The sequence below is a fragment of the Amblyraja radiata genome, chromosome 14, assembly GCF_010909765.2.
Source record: "Amblyraja radiata isolate CabotCenter1 chromosome 14, sAmbRad1.1.pri, whole genome shotgun sequence".
Taxonomy (NCBI): Eukaryota; Metazoa; Chordata; class Chondrichthyes; order Rajiformes; family Rajidae; genus Amblyraja; species Amblyraja radiata.
In genome coordinates, this window is record NC_045969.1 from 35,271,579 (window position 1) to 35,298,278 (window position 26,700).

The 26,700-nt window shown below is 42.0% G+C and overlaps 1 protein-coding gene across 1 annotated transcript in view; it reads right to left on the bottom strand.

Moving 5' to 3' along the window:
* epha6 (EPH receptor A6) overlaps nt 1-26,700 on the bottom strand; it is a 519,829-nt gene that overhangs the window by 134,521 nt on the left and 358,608 nt on the right. Inside the window, exon 5 of the mRNA XM_033033136.1 lies at nt 17,326-17,661. Within this exon, the coding sequence (XP_032889027.1) occupies nt 17,326-17,661 (336 nt within the window). The remainder of the gene's footprint in view (nt 1-17,325; nt 17,662-26,700) is intronic.

The window sequence follows — 26,700 nt, forward strand, 5'->3', positions numbered from 1 at the left end:
AAAGATGCGCGTATTTGTAGGTTAATTGGCCCTCTGTCAATTGCCCGTCGTGCGAATGGAATGGATGCGAAAGTGAAATAACATAGAACTAGTGTGATCGATAGTCCGTTTGGGCTCGATGAGTCGAAGAGCCAGTTTCCATGCTCTATCTCTAAAACTATTAACTAATAAAACTGAACTAAGGGGCAGTTTAAAACAAGGATATCATAGAAGCAAGGAATCAAATACATTCCCTTATTTACACCCTCACTAGGCAGGAAAGGTTGAGATGGGGCATGTGTTCTATGTATTTGAAACAAAAGACTTCTAGATTTTGAGCTGGTACATTCTATTAAAGGTGCTATGAATTGGTGGAAACAAGAAGAGGTTCTGTGCAAAACAATGAGCAAATCTTAAGAGTGACACTCAACAGCAGTAGTAAGACAGTGTGGCACTGCCTCAGCGCTGTACTTCAGATGTATGGTTGGACTGAAGTCTGTCTTATCTCTCAGATGGATTACACCATGATGAAAAATGGCAGCGATATCCCCAGGGACCTGGCCAATAGATATCCTCTGATCAATATAATTAAAGTCACCCGATTATCATGACCACAACACATTTCAGAAGTAGAAACAAAGAAAGGGATGGCACAGTGGCGCACAGGTAGAGTTGTTGCCTTACAGCGCCAGAGACACGGGTTTGATCCCACTGAGTTCCTTCAGCAGTTTGTATCTTTGTTTTTTGTTTTTAATCGCCACCTAGTTTACCTTTTTTGTGTGTGTGCGTCATTCAAATAACTGGGGCGGCCTTACATGAACCTGCTATGGTTGGGACAGAGCTAAGGGGGCAGATACAAGGTATATCTGGCTGCTTCAATTTAGCACCTTGCCTAACTGCTCTGGGCTTGGTGCCATGTCTAAGGGTTTGGTAGGTGTTAGGTTTGATATGCCCACATCATTTCTCCAGCATACCTCCACACTTCACTGCACAGTCGCAGATGCAAGTGCCCAGCTAGCCAGTGCTTCCGTACAGAACCGGCGGGCAGCCCAGGGTTCACATTGGTGCAATGGTAGAGCTGCTGCCTTACAGCGCCAGAGACCTGTGTTTGATCCTGACTATGGGTGATATCTGTGCAGAATGTGTACGTTCTCCCTGTGACCACGTGCTCTGGTGTTGTCCCACACTCCAAAGACATACAGGTTTGTAGGTTAATTGGCTTCGGTAAAATTCTAAATTGTCCCTAGTGTGTAGGAATGTGTTAGTGTATGGGGTGATCGCGGGTTAGCACAGACATTAGTGGGCTGAAGGGCCGGTTTCCACGCTGTATCTCTAAAGTCGTAAGTGTAAGCTGCAGATGCTGGTTAATACACAAAAAGACACAAAGTGTTGGAGCAACTCAGTGGCCGGAATGTCACCTATCCAAATTTCAGTACTTAGCTTAAATCACGTTGGAAATTCCTAAAAAGGCATGGAAGTCCCCGAATAAAATAAATAATTCCTCTAATTTCTTTTTTAAATTGTCATTTTGGCCTATGTCCACTCTAAGCTTGAGTGTGCATCTCCATCCTACATGTATAATTACAAACTTCATGCCACCATGAAGATAAATGTCCCTGTGCCTGTAATGTGACAAATAATAATGTAATGCTACCAGTACACATGCACATTTGGGAGATTTAACAGACCAAACAAGTGGGACATTTCCAATTTTCCTTGTCTTTTGTTAATGTGCTGTTGTCTCAGAAAGACTTTGACTTTAATTTATTAGCAGTTGGCCTAATTCCATTATGCCTCGGGAGGGAACCTCCATCTGCCACCATCAGCTATTTTCTCTTCAGACGTAAACTAAACAGCCAAATTAGGTTGGAAAAGTTCTATCAAATGAAACATAATGGCCACAGACCCAAGAAAAATAGGACACAGAAGTTCATTTCTGACGAAGATTGGCCTGGCTGTTCACGTCAGTGAATCTGATTTAATGGAAACATTTGGTCGAGATTGCTCTTCAGTTACTGCCCAAGCTATTTTGACTAGTGCCCAGATTAAATATTTCTGACTGTTCTCTTGATCCACAATTAGTTGCACAAAATGCATGGGAACAGAATGAAGCCATTCTTTGATTAACTGGGGATCATGGTTGATCTACATTCACCTGCCATTTTATTTTTAAAGATACACACAAAATGCTGGAGTAACTCAGTGAGTCAGGCAGCACCTCTGGAGGAAATTAATAAGTGACGCTTCTGGTCAAAACCTCCCTCCAGACTGCTGGATCTTAAACCCTGTCTGAAGGCCAAGTTCATTTAATTTCATAGTATTCTTTAAACATCTCCTTCATTCATTGTCACAGAGCCAGGCAGCATGATAAAAAGGCCAACTTGATCACGATGACCAACATGCCCCATCTACACTAGTCCCACCTGCCTGCATTCTGCCCATATCCCTATAAACCTGTCCTATCCATGTACCTGTCCAAATGTTTCTTACACGTTGCGATGGTACCTGCCTCAACTACCTCCTCATGCAGCTCGATCCAGACACCCACCACCCTTTGTGTAATAAAGTTACCCCTCAGGTTCCTGTTAAACTTTTCCCCCCTCACCCTAGACCCATGTCCTTGATTCCTATACTCTGGGCAAAAGACCCTGTGCATTCACCCGTTCTATCCCTCTCATGATTTTGCACACCTTTATAAGATCGCCCCTCACTCATCCTCCTGTGCTCTAAGGAATAGAGTCTCAGCCTGCTCAACCTCTCCCTATGGCTCAGGTTCTTGAGTCCTGGCAACATCCTTGTAAATCTCCTCTGCATCTTTTCCAGCTTGACAATGCTGTTCCTGTAACATGGTGACCAAAACTGAACACAATACTCTCAATGTGGCCTCACCAACCTCTTAAATAGTTGCAATATGACCTCACACCGTTTCCACTCAACCCGTAGTTTCATCTACTGATAATCCTTCCTACTCTACTTTGGTCAAATAGGGCCTCATTGCCCAGTCAGGCTTAGTGCTTATGCAGATATAAAATTTGATTTGTGACTCACCATTCTCCCTCTCCATCTCAATGTTTACTGATATCATTTTATAATTACCACTAGCTCTGTGTTCCATCAGATTAATCACTAATTTACGATTATTACTCATCATTCAACACATCATGAAAACAATGCTTGCTGCATTAAGAATCCATGTTCCTGGAAGCAAAATATTGCAGTTGCTGGAAATTGGAAAAAACAGAAAATGCATCATGGAGTATCTATGAATACTTTTCAGAAAAACATTAAAAAGTTATTAGATTTAAATATATATATATTTTTCCATTTGCATGTTTCCCATTGTTCCCAGTGTGTAAATGCCAATGATGACTTTCTCTTAAATGATTTAAACGTGATTCGTATCCCCTGGTTTTGGACCTTGCATTGTTGTCTCTGAGCACTTGGGGCTTGTGTTTCAGTTACTTTTTGTTGGATGTCAAAGGTCCATTGAAGGAGCCAAATTGAAAATGAAGCATTAAAAGGGGAAGTTTACATTTTGGAATCCACTGAAGATTTGTGGCCAGCTTTTATGAGGTCAGCAAAGATCACCATTATTTCTTACCAAATATTGTAAAATCCTGATCAATAGTAAGAAACAAAAGTAAAACATTTGTTGATAATACAAATCTTTTGTGTATTTTGTATATATGATTGTGAGAGAATACTCTGTATATTCCGGAGAACGTACCCTGACAGATGATAAGTTATTCCTTAAACCATTGAATGAGAATGACAAATGACTTAAATGATCACATCTCAACTACTTTTCCATGCCCAGCTCTGTTTTAACAGAAGTAGTCTTGTAGAAAACTGTATTGATTTTGTGATTAAAAAGTACACAAAGTGCTAGATTGACACAGCAGGTCTGGTAGCATCTCTGGAGAAATGGATAGGTGACGTTCCGGGTCGGGACTAGCCTGTAGAAAGGTCCTGACTCGAAACACCACTTATCCATGTTCTCCAGAGATGATGCCTGACCCGCTGAGTTACTCCAGCACATTGTTTTGTTTTTTTGTGAACCAGCATCTGCAGTTCCCTTTGTCTACATTGGTTTTGAGATGTTTTCCACTTTTGTTTATAACAAGGTCTTTGGCAAACTTCACCGATTAACATTTCCAGGAAAACTATCAAGTTCCCCTTTTGCCGGCATTCCAGTTTAAACCAGGCTGAATACATTTTTACGGATTTACTGTATAATATTTGCATTTTATACTCATACAGAGAGAGGAACAAGTTACCATTTTACATTCAGTTCAAATGAAATGACTAGGTTGGAACCGCAGGAAATAAGACCCAAGATTAACAACCTTTATTGAGGAATGTAAAATGAAGTAATTAAAATAAATACATGCCAGACTAGAATACAAATCATTATACAGGTGAACTCTTGACTGATTTTAAGTTAAATATAAAGTATAATAAATATTTGTTTGGATAAAACTTAAATTCAAAAATTGTTTATATGTTAGGGACATGATTATTGTATTTAACAGAGAAAATGCATAACTTCCCCTACTGTTCATGAAAATCCATGTGTACACCTTCCAACAATAAATGTCTGAACAGAGATCTCCCTGTGTGTGTTTACTCTGAATGCTCCGGTTTCCTCCCACACTCCAAAAACGTATACGTTTGTAGGTTAATTGGCTTGGTATAATTGCAAAATTGTTCCTAGTCTGTAGGATAGTGTAAATGTGCAGGGATTGCTGGTCAGCACGGGCTCAGTGGGCTGAATGGCCTGTTTCCCCGCTATATCTCTAAACTAAAAACTGAAAAGGCACAAACTATTTTTTTTTTAATTTGCAGGGCACATCTCCTGTAAAGAGTTTAATTTTAACAGATTTTTTTACGGATGGGCAATTGTCTCTTTCCATTTCTCCTGTCAGAATACATTTTAAAGGAATAATTATGTCAGAAATTCTGCAGAAGAATTTTTACAGCATTGGTATGAGTGTGCTTCTCCCTATACATTATTTCTGATGACTTACGAGCGAGATATGACATTCACAAACAGAATTTGTTGCTGATTTTGTTACCATCAATGTCTTCCTGGCTTCTCTTTGACCAGGACTTTCCTCCGACAGATTAAAGCATGTCAAAGACTAGAAGGAAAGGAATACTGTAGCTCGCCAATATTCCAATCTAGTGATATCTTCAGAGAAAACGTATCATTCCAGACTAATTTTATTTAGTAGTATTTTTTTTCTTTCAAAGCGTATATTGATCTATTTATGAAACATGCGTGAATAACTCGCTGCACAAGGACAGCAAGTTGTAGTCAGCAGATGCATCTGTCGTTTAGATAAATGCCTGACAAAGAGAAGTATTTTTCGCAACCAAAGTATATTGTTTTTGTCAGTAAGGTGGCAGTTGTCACTGGTAAATAGAAGGATAACCGGACCAGCCATTTTAAACGCAATGGCTACAACGATCATGCGGGGCCCAGGTCCACCCCAGATCCTCCCAGAGCCTAGCTCTCATCCACAAAGATCGAGTTCAGAGTGATGGATTGCAGAGATGGGCGGTGGCTGGGTGGCGGCACAGTGACGCAGCGGAAGATTTGATGCCTTACAACGCCAGAGACCCTGGTTTGATCCCGACTCAGAGCGATGTCTGTACGGAGTTTGTAACCTGGATAATATCTTCTGTAAAATGCAGGTTAAGATTACTTCAATGTCCACTCCATTCCCTATAACTCTATCATCAGGAAAAGCGCATCGGTATAAGAAGATTAGGAGCCTAAACAAGTTCACTGTCTCAAGGAATCAGGGTATGGAATTCCCTAGCAACCATAACAATGAGAGAAGATTTTTCCCGGGTACAAAGATCAAAGAGAAAGCACAACACCATCGTCTCTCACTACTAGAGATGGGTAACAAATGTGGGCTTTGTCAATTATTGTCACATTATAAGTATAAATTATATATTTTAATTGTTTTTAAAAAAATTAGTTTTAACATTTAGAACATCTGGTCACTTTTGAATCTGGACTGGCCTCGTGGCTCAGGTTGAGTTGCTGCTTTAAGGTGCCAAAGACCCGGGTTCAATCCTGACTTTGGGTGCTGCCTGTATGGAGTTTGTACGTTCTTCTTGTGACTGTGTGGGATTTCTACGGAGTGCTCCGGTTTCCTCCCATATTCCAAAGACGTGCAGGTTAATTGGCTTTGGTAAATTCCCCCGAGTGTATAGCATAACATAGAACAAGTGTACGGGTGATCGTTGGTTGGTGCGGACTCGGTGGGCCGAAGGGCCTGTTTTCAACTGTATCTCTGAACTAAAACTAAACTAGTTTGGTCAAGTGTTCACCTCTTTCGTGTCAAGTACAGATTGAGGCTAATATTTTTAAATGTTTTTTTCCTGGTTTTACTACACATTTTAAGCAGTAGTGTTTTAGTTCTATTTCAAATAATAGCAACAGAATCAGAACATGTAAAGAAAAAGTAATTTTCAAGCATTAAATAGAGAAATGTTAAGTCTAACTCATTTAGATCCAGTTAAACGAAAGTGGACAAGCAAATTAATGACTGACATCTGCATGGTTCATTGCACCTTCAGTTTTAACCTGCACAACTGAGGTGACAGCGAGATCATCCTCTTGTAGCCAGCAGGGTCTATCATTTAATGTGCACATTGACATCTGATGACAGCTTCAAAACCCAGATGTAATTATTTCTATGGCCTTGGCAGGAAAGTTATTGTCACTCCAGTTTAAATTCCAACTTAAATACCATGTTTGCGAATAACATGGTTCCAGATTGTCATATTTTTTATGATGAATTAGTACAAAAGTACTTGAATAAAATCCTGAAAGACTCTGTGAGTAATTCCACAATATATTTTAGTTTAAAGATACAGTGTGGAAACATGACCTTCGGCCCACCGAGTCCGTGCTGACCCGCACCCTATCCTACATATCTGTGACAAGTTACAGAAACCAATTAACCTACAAACCTGCATGTCTTTGGAACGTGGGAGAAACCGGAGCACCCGGAGAAAACCCTCGTGGTCACAGGAAGTCCAAAGTCACTGGTTGTGATCAATTCTGTTTACAATGTTCAATTATATTTAGATTTAAAAAAATAATATATATGTATATACATTTTTTTATAATCCCTTTATTCCAAACAAAGACATTGCCTGCTTTATGCAGAGTTTCCTGTGCACTTATTCCTTTAATGCTTCATCTCAATAGCCATTGTGTTTACAAATGTGAATTTGAACAGCTAATTTAGTTTTAGTTTAGGGACACAGTGCAAAAATAGGCTTTTTGGCCCACCGAGTCTGCACCGACCAGTGATCTCAGCGTTTTAACACTTTCCTACACACACAAGAGACAATTTAGACTTATACCAAGCTAATTAGCCTATAAACCTGTACGTCTTTGGAGTGTGGGAGGAAACCAAAGATCTAGGAGAAACCCACTCAGGTTACGGGGAGAACGTACAAACTCCGTACAGACAGCATGTGTAATCGGGATCGAACCCAGGTCTCCGGCACTGCAAGCGCTGTAAGGCAGCAACTCTACCGCTGCACCACCATGCCGCTCAAAGCTAATCTCACCAGGTTATTTCACTAAGGCCAAATCTACTTTTGTTCTCACCAGATGCTAAAATCGACTTGTGTACTGTGAGGCTCACAGAATGATAATGTCAGCGATGTACTTCCGTGGCCACACCAAACCTCTCCCCTGGTCCTGATCAGTGGGCTCAGCTCAGTCTGATCATCCCAAAGATCCTCTTGATCTAGAGGAGACACTAAATGTTGAAGTAACTCAGCGGGTCAGCCAGCATCTCTGGGGAACATGGATAAGAGACTTTCGACTGATTGGGGTCGGGGGAAGCTGGAAAGCTGGAAGTTAGGAGGAGCAGGACAAAGCCTGGCAGGTAATAGTATGAATGTGTATAAAGGAACTTCAGATGCTGGTTTATTCCTAAGATAGACACAAAATGGTGGAGTAACTCAATGGGTCTGGCAGCATCTCTGGAGAAAAGGAATGGGTGACGTTTTCAGTCAGAACCCTTTTTCAGACTAGTTGATTGGTTGACTCGTTAAAGGTTTATACAGACGAGGAGGGTTTTTGAGGACACAAAGTGCTGCAGCTTTTCTTGAACTGCATGCATAGCTTTAACCTGCAGACACTCTACAAGCTGAGTCACATTGTTTATCCTCTTCTCTACTCCAACGCCCACACTAGGAACTTTTTTCGCTGTAAATGCTGATGTACACTGTTGATGTAGATCTACAATTTTAATTTTCTGACTATGGCAAGGAGCAAATGCTTTTAAGAGTGCTTGTGTAATGGATGTCCACTGCAATACAAATTCAGCAAGATTGTTAACCAATTAAGAGCCTGGGCTACTACAATGGATGTGGGAATGACTTTCTCCACACATTTCTTAGAATTCATGTACTCACTACTGTAGGAAGTAACAGCAGATGCTGGTTTTCACCAAAGATAGACACAAAATGCTGGAGTAGCTCAGCGGGTCCAGCAACATCTCTTTAGAAAGGGAATAGGTGATGTTTCGGGTTGAAACACTTCTTCAGACTGAGTCGGTGGGGAGAGAGATGAGAGATATGAAAAGGTGCAGAGATATATATCGATATAATTAAAAGTCTCATCATGACCATTTCTTGTTTGCACTGTGCTTTGATTTTAGAAAAAACGCTACCACATCTGGCTGTGATCTTTTGGCCATCTTACTCAGAGTCCTCCCCCGCTGCGCAGGCCCTGAGGATTTTTCCCATCGATGAAAAATAAAAGACTTATTGATGTTTAAAAAATCTTGAGATTCTCTTTCATGTCAATCACTGCCACAAGTCTGGCAAAAACAGGAAAGCAGACTATTATCTAAATGGTGGCCGACTAGGAAAAGGGGAGATGCAGCGAGACCTGGGTGTCATGGTACACCAGTCATTGAAAGTGGGCATGCAGGTGCAGCAGGCAGTGAAGAAAGCGAATGGTATGTTAGCTTTCATAGCAAAAGGATTTGAGTATAGGAGCAGGGAGGTTCTACTGCAGTTGTACAGGGTCTTGGTGAGACCACACCTGGAGTATTGCGTACAGTTTTGGTCTCCAAATCTGAGGAAGGACATTATTGCCATAGAGGGAGTGCAGAGAAGGTTCACCAGACTGATTCCTGGGATGTCAGGACTGTCTTATGAAGAAAGACTGGATAGACTTGGTTTATACTCTCTAGAATTTAGGAGATTGAGAGGGGATCTTATAGAAACTTACAAAATTCTTAAGGGGTTGGACAGGCTAGATGCAGGAAGATTGCTCCCGATGTTGGGGAAGTCCAGGACAAGGGGTCACAGCTTAAGGATAAGGGGGAAATCCTTTAAAACCGAGATGAGAAGAACTTTTTTCACACAGAGAGTGGTGAATCTCTGGAACTCTCTGCCACAGAGGGTAGTCGAGGCAAGTTCATTGGCTATATTTAAGAGGGAGTTAGATGTGGCCCTTGTGGCTAAGGGGATCAGAGGGTATGGAGAGAAGGCAGGTACAGGATACTGAGTTGGATGATCAGCCATGATCATATTGAATGGCGGTGCAGGCTCAAAGGGCCGAATGGCCTACTCCTGCACCTAATTTCTATGTTTCTATGTTTCTACAAAGGTCACGCCCCTTCTGGTGGGAGGGGGAGGAACTATAAAACCGGGAAGTGTGGGCGTAGCTCAGTCTGTCTGTAAGATGACGAGGGAGAGGTCTCGACTCTCTGTCTGAGCTGGGAAACTACAGAACACTGTGAGTATGCAATGTACTTGAATAAATGATTTGTTAGCCCTTAATGAGCATGAAATGAGCAATGGCAATGGCAATGGAAATGAAGTGAAAATGTAATCAACTGTTTGGCTTGGGCCTGCCCTGTGCTTCAAAGTGCAATGTAAATGGAAATGCAGTCAAATTGCAATCAGCTGTTTGACTTGAGCCTGCCCTGTGCTTGAAAGTGCAATGGCAATGGAATTGAAGTGAAATTGCAATCAGCTGTTTGACTTGAGCCTGCCCTGTGCTTGAAAGTGCAATGACAATGGAAATTAAATGAAAATGCAATGAGCTATTCTGCCTGCCCTGTGCTTGTAACTGCAATGCAATTGGAAATGAAATGAAATGAGTTGTTTGGCCTGCCTGAAACCACTAATTTCGGCCCACAAGGCCCCTATTAGCCGAGAAACCAGTCCCTTTTGCCTAAAATGCCCGTATTAGCCCAGGAGGTGCATTTTAGCCCTAAAGGCCCGTGCCTGGCCAGGAAAAGTGCCTTTCACTGAGATGTCACTCAGATATTTTTTTTAAAGTCCTTTCGGCCCATCAGGCCTGTACTAGACCAGGATTCCCTTCGGCCCATCAGTAAGTATTCCCCCTGAAAGTATTAAACCTCATCCCAGTATTTTTCTCCCTCCCTTCATTTGCTCCCTGTGAGATCCAGGCCAGGATAATTCCTTCATTGCTGTGATCTGCAGAAAAAGATGAAAAATGTCTAAAATTGATTCTCCACCCTTTCTCCCTTCTCTCTCACAGAGTCTCTCACCTGTTTTGGGCAGAATTTCTGGCAGTTTATGAGCTGCCAGCCCGCCAGGCCTGAGTAACTGAGCTGCCAGCCCACCAGGCTTGAGTGACTGAGCTGCCAGCCCACCAGGCTTGAGTGACTGAGCTGCCAGCCCAAGAATCCATTCGGCCCACAATGTCCATACTAGCCCCCTGGGAACCAGTCCCTTCAGCCCACAATACCCATACTGGCGCTGTGGTGTTTATCTTATTTGTGTGGTGCATGGTAACTCAAATTTCACGGCACGAATTGGTGTAAGTGACAATAAATGTCCTTTGTCCTTTGTCTGTATGGAGTTTTGTAAGTTCTCCCTGTGACGCCGTAGGTTTTCTCCGGGTGCTCCAGTTTCCTCCCACACTCCAAAGACGTACAGGTTTGTAGGTTAATTGGCTTCGGTAAAATTGTAAAAATTGTGTCGGGGGATTGCTGGTCGGCACAAACTCAGTGGGCCAAATGGGCTGTTTCTGTGCTCTATCTCTAAATTAATCTAAAGTAAAGATGACGTTTTGGTTTGGGACACTTCTTCTGGCTGGATTCTGGGTTCTTGCAGAGTGAGTGGAGGGCTGAACGTTCAGGGGGGGAGAGGTTAGAGTGAGAAAGGGGAGTGGAAAATTTGAGACGGTTGATGTCCCGCTGGCAGTTTAAAATAACAAGATCTAAAGCAAGTAGATGGCCATGAGGGGAAGTCCAAGAGGAGGGGGTCCGTTGGAGATGGGAGAAGGGGTTATCACTGGGGGGGGTGAGGAGTCCTTCCCGTGGAAAAACGCTTTGAAGCGGAGGCGACGGAAGAAGAGCTCCACATTGTGGCGGACGCAGAACTCATTGAGATGGGCACGGAGGGGAACAAAGGGGAGGCCTCTGCTGAGGACAGACCGTTCGGTATCCAGGAGGAGGAGGTCAGGGGGATGGTGAACACACGGCAAGGATAGAGGTTGGGGCAGGAGGAAGGCAGATGAGTGGACGGAAGCCGAGGCGATATCTGGTAGGGAGGGGGGTGGGGGGTGGTCATGGAGGGGGGGTATGAGGACTACAGTATGGATGGGGAGGAGCTGGGGTCATATAATTTGAGGGGGAAGGGGAAGACCTAGTAGAACAACCACTGAGGTTCCCTGTGTTAGGGGGACGGGCACTAGGACCCAGTTATATAAAGTGTGTGATTTGAAGACAATGAATGGTGCATTTATCTTTTGCCTTTGGGACTTGAGTTCAATTCTTCCTGATTTTAACTTCAGCACATATTATAGTCTCGGTTAGCTCTGGGTAATAAATCTTGGCAGTCTCACGATATTTATCAGCAGATCTGAGACTAATCTAGAAAACGTTTTTAACTTCTCACAACACTGACCATCCACTCAACGTAGTTACAAGGAAACGCTGAGGGGTTTGGAAATCAAATGAACCTCTTGGCTTTCTTCCTTTCCCTGCGGATGGACCTTCCCCTCGGCAGCACTGTGTTCCCTCATCTCTATGGTGTCAAGGAGAGAGCACTTTAACACTGTCGGCCTGTCTGCTGGCAGGCAGTGCCCAAGTAAAGTGGCAAGCGAGAGTTCAGGCAGCTGCTGTATGGCCACTGCAGCCTCTGACTGTTCATTGGGAGAAAACCATAGTAGTGAGTAAGTCAAGTGAGGTTGTCCCAATTTAACAAATTTCATTGTGGAAACAAGGAACAGCAGATGCAAAGTGCTGGAGTAACTCAGCAGGTCAGGCAGCATCTCTGGAGAACATGGATATAATAATATTCTTAAGTCTGAAAAAGGGTCCTGACCCGAAACGTCACCTATCCATATTTTCCGGAGATGCTGCCTGACCTGTTGAGTTACTCCAGCACTTTGTGTCCTTTTATGTAAATCAGCATCTGCAAGTTCCTTGATTCTACATGTATCGAATATTACCCCAGCTTATGGAAGGACAGATCAGAAGCCTGATAACAGAGGGGAAGAAGCTGTTCCTGAGAAGGATGAAGGGTTCAGAGAAGGAATTTGAACTAATGTAATGAAAAGGAAATGCAAATGCTGGTTTATTCCAAAGATAGACACAAAATCATGGAATTTGAGCTGGCAGCCGAAGCATCTGAAGGCACAGAACCAACACTGGAGTGATTAGAACACATCTCACTGAGCTTTGCTGGCTGTAAATCTCTGCCTTCTGTGCATGCACCTCCAGGCGCATCTGTCTTTGTTCCATTGTTGGATTCCACATGGAGTCTGGCAGCAGGAATCCTGCTGGAATTCCCCAAGGTTATTCTGGGATATTGAACCAGGACAGATCCAATGCAGAATTCAAACATCTGTTAATTGCAATGGTGATACCAGATCTGCAAATGTGGAGGTGACAGAGGTATTTTGTTTTAATTGTTTTACTTTAATGTTTTTAATTATTTGTGAATTTTTAATTCACTACTTTATTCCAATTATTTTAAACAAGCGGGTGGTGGGTATGTGGAACGAGCTGCCAGAGGAGCTGGTTGAGGCAGCTACTATAATAACATTTCAAAGACATTTGGACAGGTGCATGGATAGGAAGGGTTGAGAGGGATATTGGCCAAACAGGGGCAGATGGAGTAGTGTGGATAGGCATCTTGGTTGGCTTGAGCAACCTGCGCTAAAGGGCCTGTTTCCGTGCTGTATTGACTCTCTGGGTTTGGATGTCACTGAGGTGACTGGGTGTTACTGAGAGAGTCCTACAAATTCGGCTTGTACTCGCTAGAATTTAGAAGATTGAGGGGGGATCTTATAGAAACGTACAAAATTCTTAAGGGGTTGGACAGGCTAGATGCAGGAAGATTATTCCCGATGTTGGGGAAGTCCAGAACTAGGGGGTCACAGTTAAGAGGGAAGTCTTTTAGGACCGAGATGAGAAAATCATTTTTTACACAGAGAGTGGTAAATCTGTGGAATTCTCTGCCACATAAGATAGTTGAGGCCAGTTCATTGGCTATATTTAAGAGGGAGTTAGATGTGGCCCTTGTGGCTACAGGGATCAGGGGGTATGGAGAGAAGGCAGGGATGGGATACTAATATCGAATGGCGGTGCAGGCTCGAAGGGCCGAATGGCCTACTCCTGCACCTATTTTCTATGTTTCTATGAAAGGAATGCTGTGATTTGATGTGTGACCTCAATGGGCTCAAGGCTGCGAATATAGTCTTTGAGTTCTGAAAGGCTGGTTCCCATTAGTTTGAAGGCTTGACCTAAATCTTTCAAAACAAGATCCCTGCGACCATCCAGTCCACTGTATCTATGGCTGTGTCAAGTTATCTAGCCATCCTCTTTGCTTGCTACAATATGAATGCAACTGGCCAGTGCACAGTAACAGAATGCTTACTTCAGTATCTATAATATTTTGAAGCCAAAGTTTATAGAATCAAGGGGGGTTGTTTTATTTGCTTGAAAATTAACACAAAGAAATTTCACATGAGCCTTTTTGAGTTAGGAGCTTCTTCAGAGCAATCCCAGTGTGGCACAGTGGTGCAGTAGGCAAGCTGCTGCTTTACAGTTCCAGAGATTCGGATTTGGTGCTGTCTGTTCGGAGTCTGTACATTTTTCCTTTGAGCACTTGGGCATTCTCCGGTTTCCTCCCACATTCCAAAGACGTACAGGTTGTAGGTTAATTGGGTTTTGTAAATTGTCCCTAATATGATGGATAGAACTAGTGGACGGGTGATCGATGTACGGCTTGGACTCAGTGGGCCGAAGGGCCTGCTTCCATGCAGTAAACTCTAAACAAAACTAAAATTACCGATTCACCCAATTCTCTTTTATGGGGTTATTTATTCAATATAAATTATTTCCGATTAGTGCAATTTGGGAAGAAATAACCAAGGTGATGTTAACTATCACCACAGAGGAAAGAGAGACTGATAGCACCAGATCAATCTGCTTTAGATGTCAGTAGATACCTATATTTTTTGTGCATAGAATAAAGGTGCTGAGCTAATGTTAAGGAACCGGTTAAAAATCAGGTCTAATGGTGATAAGGGCACTTGTGGAGGTCAACATGATTAAATGCTCCTGGAACATTATCTGCTCCAGGAATCATGGAAATGTCATCAGTATAATAATACTGATCATGGATGAATAATATAAATGTCATTGATAGGTTAAAATCATGGACATTTTTGCCTGATTACCTTGGGTAATTGTGATAAATTGCTCAGAAGTACAGCTTGAAATGTTATGGCACAGATACAGGCCTTTTGGCCCATTGAATCCATGTCAGCTCTTGGTGGACGTTCCATTCCCCCGCTCATTTTCCACAGCCCAACAATTATTTTCAACATGAGAGTCTAACCACCTTTCTTTGAGATTTAACACAATTGCCATTGAAATGGGCGGCACGGTGGCACAGAGGTAGAGATGCTGCCTTACAGCATCAGAGACCTGGGTTCAATCTTGATTACGGGTGCTATCTATCCCGTGACCTGCGTGGGTTTTCTCCAGGATCCCCGGTTTCCTCCCACACTTGTCCCCAGTGTATGTAGGACTAGCGTTAGTGTACGGGGTGACTGGTCAGCGAGGGATGTGGGAATAATGTATGGCACCCGAAGAAAAGCCACACGATCGACCTCCACACAGACAGCGCCAGAGCTCAGCTTAGTAGCTGGGTTGTGAGGCTGAAGGGCATCTGCCCACTCACTGTGTCCCTCCTGGAACACAATCTGGACCCACAACTTCTGCTATCCAGAAGGAAAAGAATAGCAAACACACGTTCCCCTCGAGATCACAAAACCCTCCTGATTTGAAAATATATCAGCATCCTTGCATGGCTGCTGGCTGAAGCAACTAAACTCACTGTTTGCAATTTATTGCAAGGTTCACAAAAACAGCTTCCCACTATCATCTCAAGGGTGATTAAGGATGAGCAATAAACATTGGCCTTGCCAGCAAAATACACATTCCATGTTTGAATATAAAAACTGGCTGATTTTATTTTGTGTTAACTTCGATCAAGTCAAGAATTTGTGAGATTAATTCTGAGTAAAGATTCAACCTGAATTTGTATTTTTATCTGATAAAAACAAATCTAAAATAGGCTAATCTCTCAATATGCTTAATCTATGAACTTTTGAAAGAAACAATGCAGGTAAATCGTCAAGAATATGAGATAAGTTTGTAATTAACATGACTGAACATAACGCTCACAAAAATTCGGAGTTCTAAATAGAAAGTAGGAGGATTTAAAACAAATGTTAGAAAAGTGAAATAGACACAGGAGCAAAATGGACATAAATGGCTCAATTGTCGATATTGTGGATTATGGGTGTTTCACTTATAACAAATTTATAACTGGCTCCAAGATATCTACCGTCTCTATTTATTCTCGGGAATCTGAAATGTTCATTCACCTGAAAGAAGAGGCTATTGAAAAGAGGCAAATAACTGTATTTATGTAGCACCTAATTCTGGCACAAATTCTTCAGATGGCAACGCAGAAACTGCCTATTGTAGGCATTGGGAAAATTTGCGCACGTTCCCACTCCCAGGCTGAACACAAGTGTATTTTGCTGCCTGTGTAGGAAGGAACTGCTGATGGTAGTTTACACCGAAGATACCTGCAGATGCAAAATGCTGGAGAAACTCAGCAAGGCAGGCAGCAGAAAAAGATGGGTGACATTTCGGGTTGAGACCCTTCTTCAGACTCAAGAGATTGAAGTAGGGTCTCGACCTGAAACGTCACCTATTTCTTTTCTCCAGAGATGCTGCCTGACCCGCTGAGTTACTCCAGAATTTGTGTATTTTGCTGCCCATTGATAAGCCTTTGAATGTCCATGATCATCTGTAAACGTACAGAAATCCAGAGGTTGCTGTTAGTTATACATTACTGCAGCTTGCATTAGTGCAGGAGCGATTCTGAATGAAATAAATCATTCCCTTCCCAAGCCTATGCCAACATGTAAGACAACTTTGTGCATTGAAGGCTTTGGTGGGATGTGAAATCGCGCTGTTCTAAGGGGAGGAGGGTACATGCCAACTGAAGCTGATGATGAGAGAAAGAGAGATAGATATGCAATCACCCTGGAAAATGAAAATTCTACCTTCTGTGAAGAAGCAGGCCAACGAGAAAACTAAAAAGATAAGTTGCTCAGGTATGTTTCTTTATGCAATTTGATTACTCTTCATAAGTTCATGTCAGGAGCAGAATTAGTCCATTTTGGCTCATCGGGTCCACTCTACCATTCAATCATGGCTGATCTATCTTTCCCTCTCAACCCCATTCTCCTGCCTTCTCCCCATATCCTTTGACACCATTATTTATTAAGAATCTACCAATCCCCGCCTTAAAAATACCCAATGTCTTGGCCCCCACTGCCGTCTGTGGCAATGAATTCCACAGATACATACCATTGGAAATATGTCAGAATTCACAGCCTAGACATCTAAGATATGAACGTTAACCAACCCGAATGACGAGAAAAGGTGAGTTGAAATACTTTGCTTTCAAGTATAGTTCTAGCTGCCCTGTTTTGAATGGATTAAAGTTTCACCATGTCAAACAGATGAGGTGGATGCATCTCAATAAACAACCTCAATTTTCCTTTGCAACTCAATTCTTCATGGACTATGTAGTAGGAAAAGATTAGTGTTTTTTTCAATTTAGTAGTTGGCATATCATTTCAATTTCCTGCGTTAAGGTACTGATGATCCATTGAAACTTTAGTCAATTTGTTAGTGGTATTATTTTCTGAGACTAAATGGTACAGAATTAGCGATACAGTCACCAGCACTGGAAGATACCCTGAAGGGATAACAGGAGAGCACTTACCTGCCTGATTAGTGATGATGGTGAAAATTGCAAACTGCCTGGGGACCATACTCTCACCGGAAACCCCATTCACTGACTCGATTTCAAACGTGTAGTTCATGTGAGCAAGAAAATCCACAACGGTCACGGAGGTATTCGTTAGACCTGTGTTACGGGGCAAAAATCGCATCCCGCCTCCACACAGCGAGCATTTCTTTGGGCTCAAGCCGCACATCTTACAGATGACGTTGTAGGTCAGGTCCTTCCGTCCCCCTGTGTCAACTGGTGGGCTCCATTCCAGGATCAGCGAGGAGTCATTGATGTTAAAAATTACATTTCGAGGGGTAGAAGGGGGCCCTGGGGGGGACAAAAGATAAAAGAGAATATTAAAACTACTTCAGTTTCAGCATCACTGATTCTCAGAAGGGTCCTGACCCAAAACATCACCAATTTTCGGTTCTCCAGATATGTTGCCTGACCTGCTGAGTTACTCCAGTATTTTGTGTCCTTTTGTGTATAAACCAGCATCTACAATTCTGTTTCTACTAAGCTTAAATCTATCAAACCAAGAGATATGTTAGAACTCCGATTGTATAATAATATAAAATAAGAAATGTGGAGTACCAAGTCATCTTAAACCTATAATAACACAGGATATTAATATTGAAATGTCAAGACTGCTGGCTCCATTCAGTCTGAAGAAGGGTTTCCTATTCTGGAGATACTTCACCTATTCTCCAATACTCCAGCATGTTGTGTCAATTTTCGGTATCAATCAGCATCTGCAGTTCCTTCCTACACCACATAGCTCCATTTCCTCAATTGTTTCTGTGGACAATCAATCCTACATTTTTGGAATAAAGTATCCACTAATTGCAATGCAATGAAATATTATTTTCTTCCCAGTCTGCAAAAAATAAACCTGTGAGAAGTTGCCGTGAAAGGCATGATGGTGGATCGCAGGTAGGAGTGTAGCAGATGTGTGTATTATTATCAATGTAGAGTACAAGACAGGCAAAACATAAACACAATATATTAAGATGTAGCCTTTAGACAAATTCAAATGGAATTTGAATTTAACATCCAGGGACAAAATGGCTCACTTCTTACAAAAACAAAAGATATTTCTTCTTTTACATTATGGAGATTATTCCAATCCAGACCAGAGCTCCTCCTTGTTATGCCGATAATCCTAAAATGGAAAGAGTTTATGGTAGACACAAAATGCTGGAGTAACTCAGCGGGACAGGCAGCATCTCTGGAGAGAAGGAATGGGTGACGTTTCTGATCGAGACCCTACTTCAGACTAGGAATTTATGGTAGTTGAGTTCAATTACTTGTGGATATTAGTCAAGGGAAGAACATATTCCCTCATTTAGGACCAATTGTGGCTAAAAATAGTTTAATTTTGCTCTCTTGGTATAAATGTCAAAGTGCAGGAATGCTGTTCCTTGGAACCAATTCAATGTCATGTTGCAGTATGCAATGTAAAGCTATGATTTTAGTGCACTACACAATTCTGTATTAAGTAGCAAAGCACACAAAGTAACAACAAATGAAACTTATTCAATCAGTAACAGGATCGCTAATTCGACCTACTACAAAATGACAAGATACAGACGCAGCTCAAAGGAACAAGTAAATAGATGACTGATTTTGCTTTAAATAGCACACATGAAAAAAATATTTCCCTTAAGGTTAAATGGCAATAGCAGTTTAGTATTCAAAATTGCATTCTTCGGGTATTCGTGCAGCAATTATCAACATTTATATTGCTTGGAAGCTTGATGTTATATCTGATGACAAGATAACCTATGCCCATCTCCACAGGGTTGCCAGGCCTTAATCCATTTGAAGCTGTCTGTTTGTGCCTTAGCTATTACAGTACATTCCTGGATGGGCTTGCTCTTCCTCTCTTTAAACCATACCAGTGCTTCTTAAACTATTTCAGTGTCATTCACCCTTGAGTCTTTATCACAAAATGTCATTCACCCGAGACTAAATATTCTTATGATTTTTGATAATTTCCATTGTGTGTAATATATATAATTTGTTTTGTCACATGAGCAAAAAACATAAATTAACTCATTTCTTAAATGTTTATTTTATTCAACTTTAAGATCATCCTAAAAATATGTAAAAACTAGGAGTGAAAAAAAAAGTTTGATTACCACTGGAGTTGGGAAATCATTCTATTAGAATGATAAAAAACCATTCCAACACTGGGTCTAAACACTGGGCTTCAGCCCCATCCTACCCTTTTGGGCTTTGATTACTGCTGTTTTTTTCTTGGAAAATAGCTCAAAAAACCATGGAATTTGTGATCTAATATATTAGTATCCAACCAATAAAACTTTCTATAACTCTCCCCGACAAAAGCTCACAATACCACCAAATATCAACTTTGGTAGCGAAATTGCTACAGGCGATCCCCCAGTGTTGCCATTCATAAATTTATGATCCCACTAGCTCGTCTGGTCTTCTCTAAAAGGTTATATTACAGTAAATTTGGGAAATATCCTGCTACTTTGAAATTAGAAAACCATAGGTAGAGAGAAACCCACATATCAAATTTCCAGTTCCACTACCATTAAAACCTATAAGAGGAGCTTACTAACCACTTTAATGGCAATGCCTTTTATAAGTATAGAAAAAAAAAAAAAAAATATATATATATATATGAATAAATTAAGTCATTCACCCTTCATTCACCCCTCTGGTTTCATTCACCCCAAAATGATTTCATTCGCCCTTGGGTGAACCATTCACCAGTTTATGAAGCACTGAACTAGATGATCAAAGATTGTCACACATGAGTGGCGGCACAGTGGCACAGCGGTAGAGTTGCTGCCTTACAGCGTCAGTCACCCAGCATCGATCCTGACTATGGGTATTTTCTGTCTGGAATTTGTATGTTCCTCTTGTGACCGCATGGATTTTCTCCGGGTGTAGGAGAGTGTTAGAGTACGGGGTAATTACTGGTCGGCGCGGACCCGGTGGGCTAAAGGGCCTGTTTCTGCACTGTATCTCTAATGTCTAAAGAATCACTTTTTACCAGACCATCCACATATCAGTTGCCTTACACTGGCTCCTATTTACACATTGCTTCCATTTTAAAACCTTATTTTCAAATCCTTTCTTGGTCGAGTCTCTACTTACTTCACTGACAATCCTCCAGCCTTTTATCTCATCTCTAATTCTCTGTAGGTTCAATCATTCCGCCATGGTTAGCCAGACCTTCCATTTTCAAGGCAGTAAGTACTGGAATTCCTTCTTTACAGTTGTTCAGTCTCTCAATCTTTCTCAGACACAAAATGCTGGAGTATCTCATCAGGTCAGACTTCTTCTATCTGAAGACAGGTCCCGACCCAAAATGTCACCTATCGATTTTCTCCAGAGATGCTGCCTGACCTGCTGAGTCACTCTACCATTTTGTGTCTATCTTTGGCATAAACCAGCATTTGCAGTTTCTTTTTTTATTACTTTTTAGCTCAATCTTTCTTTCCTTCTGTAGATTGTGTCTTAAACTGAACTCTGAACAAGTTTTTGGTCTTCTAACCCCAACATTTCCTCCTGCACTAAATATTTGTCTCATTACTCCAAGATCAATGTTGGGATATTTCAAGTGTTTTTGCCAATGGAAATTGTTCCTTTTATATTGCTATGTAATGATAATTACATGGTATGCTTTCTTTCCTCGTTGTTTCTTTAGTTGGGAGATGTGTGTAAGCCTATTGCTTTCCATTTGCAGGCATACAGAAAATGCAGGGTTTTTTTTGCTGGTGAATCAAACTGAATCAGTTCACAAAATATGAACAACATCACTCATTCCAGGCAGATGCTGTGATTGTCACGACAATCACAAATCTCCCCAGTGAATTTGAGGGGGTTCCTGGGGAAAGCAGCCCCATAGCCGAGCCACCTCTTTTGATGTCAGTAGAAGGGATCAATTTAGTCTTAACCTACAATTTTGTCCATCTCTGCTGGAATTCTCCTTGACACAGAATCTGAAACATTTTAGTTACTAATTATTCTGGGGTAAATTGCTGCCTTGTAATGTCAAAAATAAACACGCTTCTCACCAGTTTAAAAGTACTTTGCTTATTCTACTTTTTATTCGTTGTAATTAGATTAGATTAGATTAGATTAGATTAGATTAGATTAAACTTTATTAATCCCCTTATTCAGGGGAAATTCTGATGTCCTTGCAGCACACTAATAAAAATACAACATAGATTCAAAAAGAAGTTCAACACAAAAACATCCCCCCACAGTGATTCCCACTGTGGGGGAAGGCACGAAGTCCAGTCCCCATCCTCTTGTTCACCCAAAGTCGGGCCTATTGAGGCCTCCGCAGTCGCCGCCACGGCGCCCGATGTTCTCGCCGGGTGATGGTGCTTCGGCGTCGGGAGAACCCCCAGCGGCTTGGGGTGCCAGGAACGGCCGCCTTCCCACCGGAGCCTGCGGCTTCCAAGCCAACAGACCGCGCCGAACGGAGCTCCGCACACTGGCGATCTCAGCAAGAGATCCCACGCTTCGGGATGTAACGTTCAGCGTCGCAGCTGGCCGCTCCACAGAATCGCGGCTCCACAATGTTCTTATCGGCGGTCCCAGCATACTGGAGTTCCAGCGCGACGACCCAGGAAAGGCATTGCCCGCTCCGCAATAGCGCTCCAGCGCTGCGCCGCCGCCAAAGCCGATGTTCTGCGCCACCGCCAAAGCCGATGTTCTGGCCAGGTCCCCTCAGGGAAACGTCGCTCCAGGACCCGCTGGTAGGCCGCAAGGACAGGTCGAAGTCGCTGCTCGGAGGAAGGCAACCCCTCCGACCAGGTAGGGACTCGAAAAGCAGTTTCCCCCTTCCCCCCCACCACCCCCCACACATAAAAAGATTAGGCCCCCTGACTGTACATTCAACGTACTAAAAATAATAAAAAAGAAGGGGAAAAAACCGGACAGCTGCAGGACAGGCAGCCGTTCAGGACAGCGCCTCCTCCGGATGTAGGAATAATCTCATCTCTGTTTCCTATTCCTGTACTGTACACAGCAAATTTGGCAAATGAAGAAGACAGATAAAGAATGTGAATATTCAGCATTCTGTTTTATAAGTGCAAAGCATGACCAGGGACTACAGATGCAGAACTCTATCTGGTATCTCCTCTCGTTCCTAACTGCTGCTCTAAGATCAGGTCGCCTCTCTGAACAAAACGGAATGGGTGACTGAAGAAGGTTTCCGTCGCAAAAAGTTACCTATTCCTTTTCTCCAGAGATGCTGCCTGACCCGCTGAGTTACTCCAGCATTTTGTATCTATCTTCGGTATAAACCAGCATCTACAGTTCCTTCCTACACATAGAGAATACTGGAATTCCTTCTTTAGGATAGGCATCTCTGGGAAAAATTGGCAATGAGTTAAAAGATTATTTAAATACACAACAAAATAGGAACATAATATACTGGAAATGCTCAGCAGGCTTGGCTGTATATGTGGAAATAGAAACAGAATTAATGTTTTACATCAATGACCTCTCATCAGATGTTTCTCTCTCCCTCATCTTGACAATCCTGCAATTCTAATGAAAGGCCATCAAACCAAACTATAATTGTCTCTCTCCCTTCACAGAGGCTGCCGACCTGCTGAGTGATTCCAGCACTTTGTGTATTGCTCAAGATTGCAGCATCTGCAGTTCCATATTTTGTGACAATTATCTCTCTTTTCTCTGTGGAGGCTGCCTGACCTGCTGAGTGTTCTGCCAGATCTGCTAGCACTGTGCTTCCAGTTCAGATGCATTATTTTATGTTTGTACATTTTACACATCTCATCTCCTTTGGGTTTGCTCATGATGTGTTAGGATATATGAAGATGTACTCAAGAGATGTGAACAACACTTTGGTTCCTGCAGAATGGAGTTTAGTTAGGATGTTACATTTGTGAATAAATACTCAAGCATTTCCCTTTCCAAAACAAGACAAAACCATAGTGCACAAATAAAATCACCCGTGGATCCTGCTTTGCCACTTTTATTTCTCATTTAATTTAATATGTAGAGTTGAAAAAAAAATCCTTGTGATAAACATTTAAAAAAAATGATATTCTGAGAAAGATAAATCATTAAATGTGTAAATAATTTCTAATGTGTTTGTGAGCTGTGTCCTACTCTGATTTCTCAGTCTGAAGAGGAAACTTGAATTAGAAATACCTGCATCAATTTACCATGTAACTATTATAACTGTGAATTTCCATCTCACTGATTAATAGAGATAATCTCTCTCTATGTAATCTTCTGCCTCTTAAAGACTGTAAAATGTCTCTCCTCAGCCTCCATCTGGCAATGAACTACTGTACATAATCTAATGTCTACCTCTATAAATAAAACACTGATTTTTGATAAAATCTTAACAAAGAATCTGCTCTCCAACTGATATCATTATCTGTGTGAAAGCAAGGCTGTATTTTAACACCTTTATCTCCTATCAGTTACATCCTTGCCAGCACATTTACAAAACTGTAACGTCCAGGTTCAAGAACAGCTTCTTGCCAACTAGCATCAGGCTATTGAATGCTAAGAAATCCAACTAAACTTAGAACTGCCTGAATTGCACAAGGGACTTCGAGCTTTGTTTTGATTTTTTTTAAAATCATGATTTTTCTAACAGAATGTTTTAAATGTTTGTTTATGATATTATCTATTGAGTTCTGTATTTGCAAACCCATTGTGCTGCTGCTGCAAGTAAAACAATCACTGTTCTATTTCAGTATATATGACAATGAAATAGGCTTGACTAATGGACACAGTGCTGGAGTAACTCAGCAGGTCAGGCAGCTGTCAATAACAAAACTGCTTGAGTAACTCAGCAGATCAGGCAGCATCTCTGGAGAACATGGGTAGGTTACGTTTCAGATCGAGACCCTTCTTCAGACTGATTGTAGGTGGGAGGGGAGGGAAGAGGCCTTGCTCTTCCATGATATTTCCTCACGTGATGTCACTTTACGCCACCCTGAAAGAGTTAGTTATTAATTGATTGTTGTCATATTTAAGCTTTCCTGTTGTAAAAAGCCAATTGTAATGCATGATGGGATTTGGACAACTCCCATCATGACAAAGGTTTTTTTTACTTAAGTTGAATAGTTCACAGCTCACTTACAAGTTTTTTTAATGTAAGTTGAAGAGGTTAATCAGATAAGAAGGGGCCAGAGGATGCCATTGGGATGACTGGCTTTTGGCAAAGAGTGAAAAACAACTCCATCTTTGGAGGTGGCTAATGGTTTCTTATACATTACATCATGCAATTGGTTTTATGTCTGTACGTATATAAGCTCGGGTTTTCTGGTATTTCTTTGTGTGTGCTGCTGGAGATTCAGACGTAAAACTGTTGCCTCTGGGTCTTTAGGTCCACACCCGTCAGACGTTAAATTAAAGCTTTGTATGGTCTTAAGAATTTGTACTTTGTCTATCTTTTTAAGAACTTTTACAACCCCACCTCTAAAGAAGAGTCCCGACCCAAAAAGTCACCTACCCATGTTCTCCAGAGATGCTGCCTGATCTGCCGAGTTACTCAAGCAGTTTTGTTATTGGCACATCAATCAATTTCTGCATTTCTTTGTTCCTACACTCTTGACTAATGTTCCTCTCCAATGCCTTTTATTCCCCTTGATGATTTTTTGTTAATATTATTCATTAATGTTCATTAAATTTCTGTCTTTCTTCCTCCCTCGTAATCCTTTGAAATTCATTCTTGGTGTTTTGAAGTGTACTCTTCATATTTGCCTGCTATTATTTGTTGTGAACACTGTATGAAGTTGTAATATTCAGTAAAAAATTCTAAGGTTGTTTGCTGTACATGTCTCTTTTCCCCAACAGGTTGAAAACAGCATACTGATGGCACATTGGCGCAGCGGTAGAGTTGCTGCCTTACAGCGCCAGAGACCCAGGTTCAATCCTGACTACAGGTGCTGTCTGTATGGAGTTTTACGTTCTCCCTGTGGGGGCTTGGTGCTCCAGTTTCCTCCCACTCTCCAAAGATGTACAGGTTTGTGGGTTAATTGGCTTTTCATTAAAATTGTAAATTGTTCCTTGTGTGTAGGCTAATGATAGTGTACGGGGTGATCCCTGGTCTGTGCAGACTCGGTGGGACGAAGGGCCTGTTTCCGCACTGAATCTCTTAAAAAATGTCTAAAAAAGACAGAACCCAAGGCTCGGAAGTAAAATTGGACGTTCAACTTGATTACAATTATGAGGCTAGAAATGGAATTGCAGAAGAACTTTTTTATCAGTTTTATTTGTGTTGAAAATGTACTTTAGCCAGAGTGAAACTAAAATGATGGTTTTACATTATGGTGTAAATTCAACCAGGCACTTCCTTGTGTTGATTGTCCTTGCATGCTTGGCGTGATTTCTGTGTCACTTCCTCAAGGGAGGATGTCATTTCCCTGTGCTGCTTTGAGGAAATTAGACCAGGTTGCCCTGGGAGTGACAAATGACAAATGACAATTTGGTCGTCACAGCACACCATTATATTGAGAGCCTCTAAGGTCAGTGCCTTACTTTACTTTAGTTTAGTTTAGTTTAGAGATACAGCGTGGAAACAGGTCCTTTGGAACACTGAGTCAGCGCCGACCTGCCGACCAGTAGATTAGCACTATCCTACACACTAGGGACAATTTCCAATTTTTACCGAAGCATATTAACCTACAAACCTGTACGTCTTTGGAGTGTGGGTGGAAATTGGAGCACCCAGAGAAAACCCGTGTAGTCAAGGGGAGAACGTACAACCTCTGTACAGACAGCCCCCATAGTCAGGATTGAACCCAGGTCTCTGGCGCTGTAAGGCAGCAACTCTACCGCTGCGCCACTCTGCTTTTTAGTTCATTTTCACGCTTAGATTTATTAATGTCACGAGTACCCAGGTAGAGTGAAAAACTATCCAATCAGTTCAGGGAATACTATACATAATTGCAATCATGTCAAACACAGTACAATAGATGGAGCAAAGCGGAAGACACAGAGTGCAGAACTGAGTTCTCAGCATTGTAGCGCACCTGCTCCAGAGACAAAGTCCAATGTCCGCAATGGGGTAGAGGTGAGTCAGACTGTTCCCCTAGCTATGGAAGGGCCGTTCAGAAGCCTAATAACAGAAGGGAAGAAGCTGTTCCTGAGTTTGGTGGTGCACGCTTTCAAGCTTCTGTACTTCCTGCGGGACAGGAGCACGGAGAAGAAGGAATGACCGGTGTAAGCACTTTCAAGCTTGTGTGTTTTCTGCCTGACAGGAGCGGGGAGATTGAAGACATGATCTTCTGCACTCCACTCTCACTAAGGGGCACCAATCACCTTAATGCCTGTCCACAAAACTTGGTCATGATATCTGGAGGCCGTAGCCCGAACCTGTCAAGTTCTTATCCT